The sequence below is a fragment of the Cyprinodon tularosa genome, unplaced genomic scaffold, assembly GCF_016077235.1.
Source record: "Cyprinodon tularosa strain WSP-4 unplaced genomic scaffold, ASM1607723v1 ctg642, whole genome shotgun sequence".
NCBI lineage: Eukaryota > Metazoa > Chordata > Actinopteri > Cyprinodontiformes > Cyprinodontidae > Cyprinodon > Cyprinodon tularosa.
The window spans coordinates 358590-375680 of NW_024039388.1; the positions used below are offsets into that span (position 1 = coordinate 358590).

The window sequence follows — 17091 nt, forward strand, 5'->3', positions numbered from 1 at the left end:
GTGTACAGCAGCTTCAGATTTCAGGTGAGTCCCTATTTGCATAGTCAAAACCTGCTTCTAGTAACTTACCTCCACCCAGATGGAAACTCTCTGACCATCACATGAAAACATATCCCCGTTTCATTTACAATTCGAAACTGAATATTTAAAAAAAAGCATCTAACTACTTACATGACCATGATTTATGAAACCATGTTTCCTGGCAATTCGGTCGGCCTCCTCCGGACCTCCAGGTATGTGGACCGCCCACGTGTTGGTGTAGACCTTCTGACCCAGAGCCGATCCTAGCCCACTCACCAGCAGCACAAACGCAGCTCCGATTAGCAGCTCCAGCAGCCTGAGCCTGTGGCCTATGGAGGAAGATGGAGGGCCAGAAGCCATGGGTTCTCCTACAGCAGCACAGTCACCGAGCACGGCAGCTCTCCAACAGGCCGAGGCTGCTCAAAGCACATGCAGGTGGACAGGTAGTCAAAGGCAGCGAGAGTCGCAGCTCACCTGGAGAGAAACAAAAGAAGAAAGGAAGCCATGCAGCGATAAAACTAACCGACAGCTTATAGATGGCTCGCTTTAGACACAACATTTCTGACCCTATATTAACCAAAACATCAGAGGGAGGGAAAACAACTAGCAAGGAACCAAAAATAACTGCTTTTTTTAAACTCAATTGTATCTTAGAGATATTTCTCTATAAATAATAAGGGCTATTTAGACACTGTAGTCAATATATGTATATTTAGTTAAGATTAACAGGATCTAAAAGGTACTGATTTGAACTGGTTTGCTCTTAAGCAAACAAGATACATTATGGTACATTTAAACGCTGTTTAATAAGATTCATGGCTTCATATTGATTTTAAACCATAATATCTTATAAACTGTATAAAGAGCACCAAAAAAAAGGACAAAACTGTCTCAGGTTCAGTTTTGCAGAGCTTAAAGCCTCAAGTTTAGTTTTTTTTTTGCCATTATTTTTAGTTTGTTTTGTCTTGTTTAAGCTATGATTTAAATGCAACTGCTGTCAGGCTCCAATGCAAACAGCATGCACCATATATGACGTGCTTCATAGAGGATCTTTCCTGTAGTGTTGCTCATCAAAAACATTTTCCAAGAAGAAAACAAAACAAAACAGTTTTCCGATGTAATTTGCATGTAATTAACTATTTTCAGCTCAGGTATTTAAAACCTTAAACTCTGAAAAGCAGAAGAACTGTGACAATTAAAGAATGAAGCAACATTTATTCCCCGAACTTGCTGTAGATCTGAATCCCTCACAATTACTTTAAATAAAACCTTGCAGAAACATAACAAATCCAATTAAAATTGGCCTGGATTTTCTTTTGTTTAAACTGTATTATATAAAATACATCAATCCAGTACAGGTACCATAAAGAACACAGACATAGTGGACATAGCTTAAAATGCAATATTTTTCTTATTTGCTTAAGAGTAAATGATTCAAAAATATTTCATAATTTAAGTTTTTTTTTAAGTTATTTAGGATGCACCAGAACTTCACGATCTAACCCACTGTTTTTACTTCCTTATTTGCTTTTTAGCAAATAGATAAAAACTAAACTTCCCTTAAAGCAGATTTAAAAGGCTATTGGAGAAAAAAAACAAAAAAACAACCCAGTTTAGAACGGGTATTTAACAATCCCACACAACGCAGTGAGCGGCAGGTCGGCAGCGGACTGGATGCTGCGGTCAGGCACACAGCAGCAGATTTAGGCCTCTATACTCCCACGGGAGGTTCCGGCCAACAGAGGCGGCAAGAGAAAGAAATGCTTAGGTAGCGCGCAGGAGAGGTGGAGAAGTGTGGCTGGAAAGCTGGACCACACCCTGGATGCTGAGGGATAACAGAGTCTGTTTTAGTAGGTAGTGAAGCAGCCTCTGGAGGGGGAACGCCTGAGGCAGCAGTGGCAGCTACTGAAAGGCTGCAGCCAAGGACAGCACATAAAAAGCAGCAGGGAAAGAAAATTCTCACAAAGTGGAAATTTTAGTGCTTCCATCTTTTTTATATATATATTTGTTTTGTAGCATGCCGCAAAATATCCAAACTATGACCAAATGCACGAAACCGAATTCTTCATTTTAGGTTTTCTGCAGACATATTGTTGCAGGACTCTAACCTAAGCTTGTTTAACTGCTGATCGTTTTCTTTATTGTCTGAACAGACTATTATCCCTCATATCGTGCCACCGAACAGACTAGACCTCACTGAACAGAGCTCCTATTGTGCGTTTTCCTCCCAGTGCAGATATATGAGATCTCCTATGGTGTCTGTGGTGGGGCCCGGAATCTCACCTATCCCCCAGGTGTTATAAGCAATATAGTCACTTCTCTAGTGTAAGCCATTGTCTTAGCCTCAGGAAGGACAAACAAGCTCCCCAAGATTTCCCATGATGACATGTCGCAATGAAACAATAATGCGTTTAGAGGGACCTGCTCTTTTTTCTGTCCTTCTAGAAAATCTTTTATTTCTGCGCCCCCCATTATTACAGATTTAAAAGGTTAAACGTTTTCATATAGGAGTTATAAGATATGCCAATAAGTGAAATAGTTTCACATCTACTAAAACAGTATGCAATACATTCCAAAAGTCATCTTTAAACACCCATCAGGATTTACCTAGATGATGAAATCTGTTTTCATCTAAAATCTGACTTGCTAATATGGACTTTGAGATGTGATTAATTATTTTTGGGAAATTTCAATATGCAAGTGAGACACAGAAGTAGAACCTCTGAATCATTTTAAAAGAGAAGGAGTTACAACATTCTCCTGTTGAACGCATCACAGTCAGATACAAGCACTTGCAATTGGTTGATGTGTTTGCAAGCTAAACGTAAAAGAGGAAAAAAGAGTGAATGTTCTTAGTTTATAAGCATTCAATGAACAGGAAAAAGGGTTAAATGTTCAGCTTTTGACCTGCAGGTTATTTAGCAGAACCAATCAGCTGGGAAGCTGCTTTATTCAGGTTTCTGGTTGCTTGATCAAATCATTAATTTAAGATTGTTTTAAGTGTTTCACTGGGTAACTGTTACATTAGCATGAAAAAAAACAAATCAAAATAAGTTTTTTAATGATTTACCTAAAACAATCCTAATTGATTAAATGAAATGTAGTGAATAATGGCTTAAAGGTCATATGTGGCTTATTTGGTCCTGCTTGCTAAACAGGGCCAGCAGAAATTCCCATGTGTTAACACAAGTTGTGGCAACAGCTGATCTGATCGGACTCCTTTACCGACACAGACCTCCCACAGATAATCCACAACAATCCCGTCCTATGCAACCCAGGGAGTTTTGATTCACCTGAAGCAAACATTTCTATCATTTTCTAACCAAAACAAACAGATAATCTAAAGACACCCTGAGACGCATTTCAGTAACAGGTTAAGGCTAAAACTGTGATGCAAATGTCTTTCAGTATGCTATGAGGAAACTATCAACTCAGGCCGAAAAGACAAACATTTTTCTGATCCAGAAAGACGAGCTGCTTATTCAAGCCAGGCTTTATCAATGCCTTCGTTTCTTTCTATAAATACCTTCACTGCAGACGCAAATGCGGGAAAAATCAGGGACTACAATAGGCCGGTGCAACAAAATATGAAAAGAACGGAGCATTAAGTTAAACTACCTGCTCTGATGAAAAGCTTAAATATATGGAAATAGAATAAACAAAAACTAGATGACAGTGAGGTGAATCTGCTGGTATAACTCACTCAGTTTTATCCTCTGTCTTTTGATGCCACAACCAAAGCGACTGAATGTTCCTGAGGCTTTTGTTTGACTTGTTAGACACGCGCTGATATTTAAGTGCAGAGGGCTGTGACCTCATCCAAGCTCCCGACCACTCAGCGTCCTCAACGTTAGTCTGGAAAGCCTCGCACAGAGGGAAGCCAACCCCCGCCACACGCGGCTTCTTCAAGATCCCTCACTGCAGAGCAGGTCAGGCTCCGACAATGATGTAAAACTACATTATAATTGGCCAAGAATCATTACACCCCAAAAGGATAAAGCTGACCTCATTACCAAACTCATAACTTCTTTTATTTTTTATATAAGAAAAAGTGTTTTTTTTTTTTTGTTCCATGTCACTGGTTTATTGTTTATGTTCTAATGAGATGAAAAACAAACTCCAGCGGGTTTCACCAACATGACCTTTTTACAAGCTATTCTGAATCTGCAATTTCTCACATCGACACACATACAAACTCTGCTACTCAGCGAGATAACGGGATGCGAGTGCAGCCGAGGGCTGAATTACGAACATAACAAATAAATAAATATAACATGGACAGCAAGCATATTAGTTTATGAGAAAATTGCGGTTTGTTTATTGAAGCCAAATACAAATGAGCTGTTTATTTACTCAGGGCAAGTCAGTTCATAATTAGCATTATGAACCGACATAACCAGAGGAGTTGCTATTATTAGTTGAAAAGCCTTAATTGGCTGCAGTTAAAGTAAAAAAAATGCTCTTTTGATCAAAGATGAACTTTTAAGGTTAAACAGAAAGCGCCCAAACATTTAGGAGAAATTATAGATCAAACTAATCACCTCTATAATAAAAAAAATAAAATAAAAAATACAGTTTTAATTGAAGCTACATTAAATATTGATTTCTGCGGTTAGCTCAGTTTGGATGTGTGCAAAACTGCAATTAAAAAAGGAAAAAAAAAACTGGAATCAGGTTACTGATTTGAATTCCAGCTTATGCTAATAATGCATTTCTTTAGCTAGATGGGGTTTCCTGTCTGCATTTGATAAGAGATATGAGTGGCTAAGATATTACAGCAAAAGTACAGTTTGGGGTTCTCATTATTTCTGTTGTAATAATGGAAAAAATAAAGGATGAGAGAAAAAAATCCAGGTCAATGGAGAACTGGTTTCACATACCTTAATATTTCATGTTTTTCTAATACGGTGCAGCTTAAAAATCGAATTAACTACAGTAGCTAAATGTAATAGTTCAGATCATGTGTTTATGGGGAAGAGTACAGTTTGCTGCTCTGGTCAAAAAAATTAAATAAGCAGATGAACAGCTTCTTAAACGATGGATCATCACTGAAAACATGGCTTAAAACAGCCAAAGTAAAAAGATTTACCAGCATTCTTTCAAGCAGCTGAGCAGCAGTGCACAGCAGCAGACTCATTTTAAGCCACAGCAGCAGTGTGATTCCTTTTAGGTTTAACTAGACTACCTGCCAAAGAATGAAAACTTCATCTGAAGTGGAAGATGGCCGTCGTTCAGCAGATGTTTGCAGATTGTTAAAAGTGCTCCGTGGAATTAGGACATAAAAAGCGGTCAGATGTTGGGAAGCAGCTGATCAGGATCCAAGTTACTTCCAGAAAGGCGTTATGAGAAGTGACAGGAACACAGCGCAGAAGATGCTTGTTTGTATCTTTGTTGCAGAAAGCCTCCAGAGGGGCGGCAACAGGCACATCATTGCAGAAGGGAAACGGCATCTCTACTTCTTTTAGTCTAACATGTCTGATTAAAGACGCCGATGAAGCGTTTTGGATCATATAGGTTTTCAAAAGCGAAGCTGCCAAGGTTTGGAAATGTTGACTGCGTGCACCAAGCTCTAAGACGCTGGGAAGGAGAACTAGAGGAACAGAAACGGCTCAGAACAAGCACTTTTTTTATAATGAATAAATAAAAAACAGTTATTGTTGAAGCTAATAAGAAAACCTTTTCCTACCCTTCTGTTTTCCTCCTTAGAGAGTTGGAATCATTTTAAACAGATTTTACATAGAAAATTACCGATTCAAAATAAAATGGAAATGTCTGCTTTTCCAATAACATTAGTTACAAACATTATAAAACAAGCAGAGTTATATTTTCACTGCTCAACGTTAGACACACAGACACTCAGTGGCTTCCCTCCCCCTGTTCTCCCCTAAGCATTGCCCGTCAGCTGGCTGAAAAGACTACTGTATATACCATATATTAACACTTTCTCTTCTACAACAAGGACAAATCTGGACATACAAAAGAATCAAAGATGTATGATAAAACCACAGTCGGTGACATGGATGCAACTATTTTTTAATATAACTGACTTCAGCGTGTTTGACCGTCCAATCACAGACCTGATTCAGTGGCAGATCAGATGTTTGTATGGTGAGCTTCTCAGGAGTGACAATAAATCACAAAAGAAAAAACGGTGAGCCAATCAGGTGGTCTAAACTCAGGGAAGCGAGCTTCAGTTTTTCTGCTGGGTCCTAGTGCTCAAGGAATATTTGTGTACTGGAAAGTAGCCTTGTTTTTGGACAGTAAAGCTGGGCGTACATTGTGCAATTGTTTCAATCGTTGCATGCAGCTGCAACTCGCACTGTACAACGAAACCCTGTGGTTTCATCATGCAGTGTGAGTTCACAGCTCACGGTGGATGTTCAGTCCGACGCTCTGATGCGATCTGCCTGCTCACACTGTACGTCTAAAAAAAACACGTCGGACTCAGCTTCGCAGTGAGATGGGGCTGCATTGACTCGTCTATCCAGAAGCCAAATGAGTAGAAGAGGAATAAAAAGCTCACTGGAGTGAAACGCGCTGCCTTGGCAACTTTGTGCTTAAATCGCTAAATAGAAAAGGCAACAACGTATTTGGACAAAGACATGGCTGAGCAAACGTGGCTACTACGGTCTGTCAATTTCACAGAAAGAACTCCATTCCACTCATTGCACCCCCACCATTTTTTTTAGGATAGCCCACGATGGTCAAACATGTTTGATTTACTCCTGACCTCACGATTCCTAATCGGAAGGCGGTCGTGAGAGGCTGACCCCTCGCTACCCCCTGTACACTACACAAAGCATGACGCATGATCAGGCTGAACGAATCGGCCCGATGGAAAGATTCTCGCATGGCTGGCAAATCGCCCTGAAAAGGGCAAAGATAAAAAAAAAAATTTTTAAATCGCACAGTATAAGCCCGGCTTAAAACATGCAGACCTAAACGGACGATTGAAAAAGTGAAGGGGACATGTCCCCCCCTGCCCCCCCCAAATAACATCCATGGTTGGTGAGCTCTAAGTTATGCAGAAAACTGAACTACTAAACAGGTTTCTTTGTCTCCTATAAAGTACAAAACTACCTAAACAATAAGATAGATTGTATATTTTAATTGCATAAATTATTTTTCTTAAAGAGAGGATCTCAAGCTTTCTGTGATGTGTTAATATGTGCGTCTTTGTCGCAGCCTGTAGTGAGTTTCACAGCTTTGCTTCAGTGTTTCTCCACAAATGATGACCAGCCTAATAATAATGTTGAACCACAGCTGCAGATACACAGAGGTAAACAACCCAACAACAACGATGATGATGATGATGTCCCAATGCAGCCACAACACACAAACATCCCCAGGAACTAATGACCTACAATTCCCACTCTCTTAGACCAGGGTATACTTTATTTAACTAAAGTTGCCTCATAATTAAACAATCGTGGACCGAAACGAGCAGAAAAGACTCTCCTAAGAGCTTCAGCCAAACTTCAAATATCAATGTTTATCAAGTTGTAAGTCCTCCGTGGGTTCGACTCACCGCGTTCAGTCCACGATGGAAACACGCAGTAAGTGTGGGATCTTTGGCTGGAGCTGATCCGATGATGATGATGACAAATATGTCTGAGAATCCAGCGCTGTGTGATTAACGCAAACTTGACGCCACACTGCTTCTCTCACAGGTGCCTCCCCCTTTTTTTTCTTATCAACTTCTAACGATCGTTTCGCGTTTTTTATGGGGGGGTGGAGAGAAGCCGATATAAAATTTATTTTCGATCTCCGCAGGAAAGAACCACAGAAACCGGGACACGGCGCTGTCGACGCAGACTCTGGTTTTCTGTGTGTTTTCTCCGCTTTGGGAGAGGAAAACCAGCTGACAGCGCAGTCGATAATCCTTCCCTGGTCCAACGTGTCAAGCTCTCGGTGGTACGGGAGCGGCTGGTTCGGTTAAAGTCGGCAGCCCGACCAGAACAAGTCAGATACAACAAGCTAAAGCAGACGGTAAACTTACCGAGGGCTAAACTTACCAGCTTCCTTTACATCCTGCTCGATCCTGTGGCTTATTGTCTCACGCGGCGGTGTTAAATCCGACGACGACACGGCGAAACGACTGAAGAACGCGTAAAAGACAACTGCTGATTATAAACAGTCATGATACCCCTCCGGTGTACCGCTGAGTGGTCGGCACAAGCCCCAGGAAATACGTCAGGATCATGGACGAAGCGGAGAACAGCGGCTCCTCACGGAACAGCAGCGCTGCTGCAGCTCCACCTGCTGGCCACGAGGGGAGCTGCGGCATGGATGTGTCGCTCGAAAACGAGCAGGCCCTCTCTGCCGGTTCAAATGAGATGGGATCTGACTCCCACGCCTAACTTTTTCTTCTTCTTTTTATCTAGTTGGTGATATTTTATCCAGGCCTACCTACAATTAAACGAAATCAAAAGAATTACACATTTTTGGATCATTTTTATAAATCAATCAGGCAGCCACCACAGCATCGCTACATCTGATGTATTTTGTGAATGAACTAAAAAATTACACTATGTACAATATTACAAATAAATATTCAATTTAGTTTAGCTTTTCAGAAATTATGAGGATGAATCTATCTATCCATCATCCTATAATTATCAGATTTCAGCATGTCCTAATTGCATGCACTTAGTGCATTTAAAACAATGTCGTTCACGAACCATGATGACAATGTATAGTTTAAAATAGACACCAAATCTTGCAATTTCCCTCTCCCTTTCACCATTTTGTATCTACTTGTCACCTTTTTGACCCTTGCCATGTTGTACCCATGTCGTTTTAATTGCTGAGTTGATGCAGTTGCTTTGTCTAATGCTATGTTCAGACTGCACGCAGCAGAAGCAGCAAAAATGCGGCTGCTGCTTCATTTTTGGTGCTTGTACTAGTTTAGTTCTGATGCATCTTAGTTGAAGCATCAGTTGGCGGCAGAGCTACCCTATCCTTTCTTTACCTGAAACAATGGCAGCTATATTTGCTGTTATAAGTGGGTAAAAAGTAGTTTTAATATATTTTTAAGTGAGAAAGTCCACCTGAAATCTTCATCTGTGCAGTCAGTTCATAAAGATTAGGATCCTGCCTTCAAATATTATTTCACTGTCAGAGCCACTCAGACCTCTGCACACTTGCGGAGCTCTGTCCCTGGAAATCCCGTTCAACAGCAGCCTCTGGCCCGGTCGCCTCTTCACGGTTTTCCGCTACTTTGCATGGTGGCTGGAAGGCCTTTTTCAAGTACCTAATCCGATCTGCAGGCACCAGAATAATAAAAGCATACAACATATTTGTTATGGTTCTCCCCTTTTGGGACTCTGAGTTCTTAATTTTTCTGTTTTGTGATTTTGGTTTAATCTCAATTATATTCAAGCAGTCTTTAGTTTCTCTCTGTTGCTCCCTTGTGCGTTTTTCCTTTCCCCTTGGCTTTCTTCTAGTTAGCTCCACTCACACCTGCTCCATATTCAGCTCATCCTTTGTTCCATTCCTCTTATGTACAACACCTCTGCAGTCATAGTGCTGGTTCCTTGCTTCCTCGCCTGGCTCCCCACAAAAGTTTTCCCTGAGGTTTTCTGGTTTTTTGGTTCTTTGTATTTTGCATTTTTGGATGTGGGCCTCAGTTTTCTATTTAATCAACAAGAACTCATCTCTGCTTCACTCATCTCTGCATTTGGGTCCTCAAGCAGCCTCACCCTGTTCTTGACAATATTTTGTGGGAAGATTTTGACATTTTAAGTTAATTTAGGCTTTAATAAAAAGGAGTGATCATAGCAATGCGCATCAGCAGCGCTGTGTCTGTCTCCATGCCAGCTCCCAGATCAGCTTTTCGGATTGGTTGGTTGGCGTGTCGAGCAGCAAAAGTAAAAATTTTCCAACTCTAGCAGCTGCTGCTTCTGAAGCGTGTAATGCGTGTCAGATGCTCAAAAGCCTGTGAGGCGCTGCTCCTGCATGTAAACTAGCTGCTGCCTCTGCTGCTTGCGGTCTGAACGTAGCATAAATGTGAATCAAGGAAAAATCCAACTTCCGAGAACAAAGAGAGAACAACTTATTAGCCACTTTATGTTTGTGCAAAAAGTATGAGTTCTGCAATTATATGACATTTCATGTTAAATATGCAAACTACAATTTGCAATTCCAGGTAATAGTAGTGATTTTTAGTATTTTCAAATTCTGCAGAAATACTAAAGTTACCCAGTCCTAAAAAGTGGGTGAAACAAAAAGAATAATCCACTGGACTTTGTTTTCCAAGTTTGAAGACATTTTGCTTCCCCTCCAGGAAACTTTTTCAATTCAATTGAAATGTCAGAATTAGCGTTCAGTCCCAAGCTTTAAAAAGTAGCCCAACAAAGCCTTGTTTGGGTTTAGAAAACATGCTACATGAACCTGGATCAAGAGGTCCGTCCCTTAGGAATGGGAAGTCGTTGAGGTCTTTGTTAGCCTGCAATACTCGATACTGGTCTATGCCTCGGAAAGATATTAGTCATTAGGGTCAATGTTAGCCTGGCTGACCAGGCAAGTTGTCCTTGTCCCCTGCATGGCCATCAGAGTTATGATAGTAAGAAGGAATCAACTCTATCGCAGCATTGTAGATTTTTAAGAGCTGAAAACACTCCCTCTGTTTAAGGTTGGTTTTCCCCTCTTAACACGAATGGCTTCCTTCACACCCCTTTCAAACCACCTGTCTTCTTTGTACAAAATATTAACTTTCTGGTCCTCAAAATAATGTCCTTTGTCCAGGGGTTAGGGGGCTTGAGCAACAAATATAAAAAAAAATGAGAATTACACAAAGAGATCTGTAGAAAATCAAAAAAACTATAATTTTCTCACAAAACATAACAACTGCAGATAACCACACCGTCCCCTTATTACTTGTGGCAGCCTTATTGGATTTTGAGGTAAAGGTTGGCAAGATACAAGGAACTCCAAAGTTAAAATATGAAATCTAACCAGCAATTCCAGATTTTTTTTCTGACTTTTAACCAGTGGCAGTTCTTACATAAACAGGGCCACTAAGTAACCCCCTCCAAAAACTAAATTATTATTTTTTTTCTCCAAGCAATAATAAATAATTAAAAATTTCTGCTTTAGCACTCATGATTTAAATCAGTGAATCAATTACAGATATCTATTTTAAAAGATAATTCTAACATTTAGATATTTAAGCAGGTACACATCTTAAATACACAGGAAACTAGTCCTCAAATTTAGAGATTAAAGGTATCTCTTATATCTTAACAAACACTGACACAGCTCTGTCCACATTGACTATAGATGTAAAAAACGTATTTTGTGTTTAAATAACAACTTTCTTTTGCTACTGGTGGAGTGACGCCCTGGGCAGTGAGCCATATGACAGATATTCATATCCACCACTGACTAAAACTTGGAAACACTGGCTTCATGGCACTAATGGAACACAGTAAAGGCCTTTGCAGGCTCAGTTAGTGAAATGAGCAAAATGATCCGGATCCAGGAGAGGAGATGAAATTCTCTTCACTACGGAGAAGGGTTCATCTGACATGCAGGCTGTGTGAGTTGGGCTAATGCCAGCCAGGCAGACGGGCAATTTATTGTGGGGAAAAACATGCACTAAATAACCAGTAAGCAGACTGAATGCCAACAAGCATCATCCTGACTGAGAAAATTGTTGCCAGCATGAAAGGATTATGAACAGGCTTATCGGGCAAAGGACCAGGTCAGGAGATCCTCGTAGCTCTGAGCCTCTGCTTTAGGTTTTTAACATTTCTTGTTTAAAAAGCCAATGGAACTCCTGCAAACATACATCATCTGCATAAAAATCTAAAAAAAAAATAAGAACATTTAATTAAAAACAGATCAAACTCAGCATCAGTAAATGGAAAACATTCACAAATCTGAACTGCCTTCGCACATCAGAATGAGCAATCTGTTTGCAGTCACCTGCCTATTCTATTGTGTAGAAATGCTGGAATAAAGCCATCTTTCTTATGAATGACAATTTTTGATAGTAGGGTTCAACTTTAATTTGAAATATGCGCCATCTGGATGGTCCCTGCAGCCATCCATGAACTGGTTCTGCTCCATGAGGGCACCTGTGTGGCATCATTTTGATTAATCTCATCCATCTCATTCCCCAACATCGCTCTCTTTGTCTCTCCTGGATCTGTTAAATAAAGATACATGGTGCCAAGATATGAAAGAGGATGAATGAAGTGAATACAGATTATAAGTGGATTTATTTCAGTTTAAGATATGCTTAAACTAATTTGGAACAGATCCTCATTTATATGAGGATCTGTTCCAAATTTAATTTGGAGAGAAGAATAGATTAAATTTTCTCACACAAAAACCAAAAGCAATATTTTTATTTTTGCTTAAAATTGTGATTTGTCTTCTTTACCTCTCCTTTGTTTTGTAATTTATTTCATGGTAGTAAACTGAGTTCTCCATGGTCTTTGTGAAGACCATGAAATGAAATGGTAATGAAAAGAAATGGGTTCATTCTTCATAAAAATTATAGATTTATTTTATTTTTTTTCCCACAGGAAAAACGGGTGAGTTGCCTTGAATTCTTAATTATTTTATTTTATTTTTTTCTAAAACAATGTTACTCTCTAGAGTGCAATCAAATGTTATCTAAAAAAAAAAGTACATTCGAGAAATTTTAACTGAGACCAAGTTATTGTGTAAAGTTGGATCTTGTGCAGATGGATGGATTTTACCTGATATCATGTATTTTGGGACATTTTTATGATGCATAACCATAGCAACCTGTTTATTTTTTACAATGTGGAGCAGCTGATCAAGATTTAAAAAGCTACAATAAAACAAAACTTTAACTACATCCCTAAATTTGTTGAAAAGAGGGTGCTGAGGCTACAGAGCACTGGTAAGAAGAAACTGAGGAAGGAGGAATTAGTTTAAATGTGTGACATGACATTATTAGGGAAAAAGTTGGATGGACTCTGAGCCAAGACCCAGACATAATTTTGGGGAATGCAGTTTAATGTGTTTCCATGACAAATGGCAGAAGAATTATCGCTCCAACTCTCTCGCTTTCTGACTATGCTAACTGACAGAGATTTAGAGAAGAGTGGCAAAAGCAAAGGAGGTTGATTAGCACTGCCTGTCATGTCGTGTAGTTTCATCCCTGCAGTCTATATATTGAACTGTTAGTGATTATTTACCCACCATTATTTATTAGGAGTTCACTAGTGTTATTTTAGCACACTTTACTCTTAGCTGCTGTCAACACTGCTTTGAATGTAACCACCTCAGTTGTTACCAAGCTACAGATGCAACAGCCTCATGGATTTGTGGAAAAAACTGATATTTTTAATCATGTCTTACTCTGTGCTGTACTTCCTACATTTCAATGGTTTATAAGCTACTCAACGAGAAAAAAAATAACTTTGGACTTGCTTTATGTGACTCCTACATCTCAAAAACAAGAGCTCCTCTTGGCAACTCAGAAAGCAATTTTGTGTTTTCTTACAATCTGGTGTTTATTCAAGGTTGTCTGCAAAGAGAAACCATGAGTAAATGGTCACATAGAGATATAGCCTTTTTTTAGGGTATATAGTGGAATGAAGTATACAGCCACACAGAGAGCATGCCAATGTCATGACAGTGTGTGTTTGACAAAATTACGCTCGACGCTCCTCATCAGCCAATCCGAGAAGCTGATCTGGGAGCTGGCAGGGAAACAGACACAGCGCTGCCGATGCAGATTGCTATGATCACGCCTCTGAAACAGTTTATTGAGAAAAACTTTTGTTTAAATAACACCATCCCCACTAGAACACTGAGATGCTTCCCCAGTAACAAATCCTGTATCACCATTAGGAGCCTTCAGTGGCAGACAAGGAATTATGAAGTATACAGAAGCAACTTAAAGATGAGACAGAAAGGGGACATACAAGAGGAAGCTGGGGAGAGCAAGCAGACATGTGCGGTCACAGATGAACAAGACCACAGGCTGTAAGTAAAAGGAGGGTGAGTTAAATGGTAGCATGTTTAGAGCTGGGTAACAAAAAACATTCCTCAATAGATCCCATGCAGGAACAACCTCTGCATCCTTTTCTCATACCCACTGCCAAACAGACACCTCGCCCACCTGTCATGCATCAAATGCCAACAAATCCTCCAGGGACCCTTATTCGTCTATGTGTTCATTATCAGCCAAATCAAAAGACGCTGCTGCTTCCTTTGCCTCCCTCTTCTACCTGTCTGTCTCCAGAAGTCAGGTAGAGACACAGCTGCAGAGACTGAACCAGTCCAGATGGTATCACCCCCGAGTCCTAAAAGCTTGTGCAGAGCGGCTCTGTGGGATTCTACAGTAAGTCTTTAACCTAAGGGTGACCTAGATGCTAGTTGTCAGTGATATGTAAGATCTACTGCCTTGTTCCGGTACCAAAGAAAGCTGAGCTTCAATGACTAGAGACCTGTTGACCTGACATCCCACAACATAAAGGTCCTGTTGGCTCACCTGTGCAAGCAAACAAGCAACTGTCAAAAACGACTGCAGTTTTATGGCGTTTGCTGTTTAGTGTGGCCTTCAGAATTGGTGTCTGAGTGCCAAGTAGAGCCCCAACATATTTACTTTCACAAGCTGAGCATTGCAGCTTGTACGGCAACAAAAAAGTATAATAATGATATATAATACATTTAATTTCTAATGCATTTTTCATAAGTAAGATCTCAAAGCTAAAATAAGTGAAAGCTAGAACATATTCTCGGACAGATGGACAGACAGAAAGATAAACAATAATATATTAACATTTATAAGCCTTTGTGAATAAGAAATTTCCAGCCCTGTTTTTAAAGAGTCAAGGCTCTGAGTGGCCCTCAGCTTGATAGGGAGGCTGTTCCAGATAGTGTTGTCTAGTAAAAGGCTCTCCTGATGGAGAGCCTGGTGATGGACTCTTGGATGAGCAGGGTATTTGTTGATATGAGGGTGTGGTTGGTGACCTGTAGGGTAATGAGTTACTGAAAGTGTAGAGGTGCATGTCCTTTGGTGCATTTATGGGTGAGTAGTAGAATTGTTTTTGTTGACCTGGGATGAGATGTTAAGCCAGTGCAGTGATTGAAAGATTAGGGTGATGTGACCTGGCAGCGATGTTTTTGATATATATTGCAGCATCTGGATAGTTTTGTCAGGTATCATTAGCATAACAGTCTAGAGAGAGTCAATGTTTTCTGATGACTTCAGCAAGGGGACGCATGCAGCTGTTGAAAAGAATGGGGCAAGGAATGACCCCTAACTGGAGGAAGGTGAAACAGAGCGGCCTTTACTGACATCCACCATGCAAGACGCATCTGAAAGATAGGAACACAAACCACTGCAGTGTGTGGTCTATAAGTTGAATGATGCCATAGAGATGCTGAAGGAGAGCGGTGTGGTCTACTGTGTCAAAAGATGCTGTCAGATTCAGGAGGATGAGGATTGATGGAGCAAATACAAATACATAGAAGATTAAGAATATCTGGCAGATTTGTTGGCATTTGATGCATTAAAGGGGAAACTCAGGTCAAAGGAAGGTGAGGTTTCTTAGGCAGCTGTCATCAGAAGGTCATTTTTCATTGTTAGTACAGGCATTTCAGTGCTGTAGACTGAACAAAAAACTGACTGATATTTTTCAGATTGTTAAGAGTGAAGGCTTCTTAGTGGCGCAGTGGGTAGCACTGCTGCCTTGCATCAAGAAGATTCTGGATCCGATTCCCAGTCCAGGGTGTTTTTACATGGGGTTTTCATGTTCTCCCAGAGCATGCGTGGGTTCACTCCGGGTACTCCTCCCACAGACCAAACACATAACTGTTAGGTTAACCAGCTTCTCTAAATGCTCCTTAGGTGTAAGTGTTTGCATTAATAGTTGTTTGTCTCTGTGTTGCCCAGCAATGCACTGGCGAGCTGTCCAGGGTGTACTCCACCTCTCGCCCATTGACAGCAGGAGATAGGCACCAGCACCCCTGGTGACACTGTTTGGGATAGGTGTGACAGAAAAAATGAAATGGATGCATGTTATGTGTGAGGTAGTCCTGAAGCTGCATGGGAAATGTTTATTAAAGTACCTTTGAGAGAAAGGGGAGGTTTGAAATGGGTCTGTTGTTTGCAAAGTTGTCTGGGTCCAGGGAGAGTTACTTCAAGCAGGGACGAATGACAGCAGATTTGAGGGAAGGAGGAACTTGAGAGGTTTGAAGTGAGAGGTCTAAGCAGCAGGTGGTCTGCTTCATTCCTCTGATGATTTTTTTTAATGTAACTCTGCTGAGCCTGAGAGGAGCAGGGCTGGATGGCATTCTCCACATACATTTGGTCGAGCAGAGGGAGAGCAGGAGCCAGGAAACATAGAGTAGAGTAGTTGACATTAGATCTAAAAAAGTTTATGAATCTATTGTGTTGCTAAACTGTAGCTTCAGTTTAGTGTTTATCAATGTCAAAGAAATGTATAGGGTGCAAGTTAACATTAGGTGCAACCCCAGCTCTATGTAGAAAATAACTTTATATTTGTAAGCACCTGTATCAAAACAACTATTTTATATGTGTGAGTGTATATGTTTGTATAAGGTTTCACCATATGAGTATTCATGAGCTGACACAATGAGTCACAGACCAGCCACCCAGGCTGTGAGGCAGACAATGAGGTCATCACTGCCAAAGACAAACAAAGGACCCCCAGAGCAGGGTAGTACGACTGGAACCACTACAAGAAATCTCACCATTTGTTTTTACTTTGTACACAGCTGACTTTCAGATGCTGCATATCGTCACCCTATTGAATGGCCATAGGAAGTGGGCGTGCTGGGGTGCTGAAGCACCCCCTAGTAGCAAGAGGGAGATAAAAATTTAAAAAGTTGGTTGTGCACTGAAGTGTATATGAATCTCCATCTATGTAGTTATTTATTTTTATTGTTTATTGTTTTATTTTATTTTTATAAATAGGCCTATAGGCTCAAAGGTATTTTGTCCAAAAGCAAAAAAAATTTCACGGCCCTGCTCGGTTGAGAGTGTGATATCTTCTGCAATCATCTGTTAGAGTAGTAGCAACAAAGCAATTTACTTAAAAGCGTTCAACAAGCTTATGA

The 17091-nt window shown here is 40.3% G+C and overlaps 1 protein-coding gene and 1 long non-coding RNA gene across 4 annotated transcripts in view; one reads left to right on the plus strand and one right to left on the minus strand.

Annotated features, from left to right (window-relative positions):
• furina (furin (paired basic amino acid cleaving enzyme) a) overlaps positions 1–8220 on the minus strand; it is a 91766-nt gene extending 83546 nt beyond the window's left edge. The window contains exons 1-2 of one of the 3 annotated variants that reach the window (XM_038308633.1): positions 8037–8220; positions 172–495 (exon numbers count right to left, since the gene is read on the minus strand). In XM_038308633.1, coding sequence (XP_038164561.1) covers positions 172–381 — 210 coding nt within the window. In that variant the 5' untranslated portion in view covers positions 382–495; positions 8037–8220. Of the gene's footprint in view, positions 1–171; positions 496–3724; positions 3856–7549; positions 7698–8036 lie in introns of those variants that run through there. The other 2 variants (XM_038308634.1, XM_038308635.1) reach the window with 2 other exon arrangements.
• On the plus strand, positions 7413–8455 carry LOC119798960. Its single transcript, XR_005282794.1, has 2 exons — positions 7413–7691; positions 7795–8455. It is a non-coding gene; the product is annotated as an uncharacterized LOC119798960 (long non-coding RNA).
• Positions 8456–17091: the final 8636 nt, after the last annotated feature.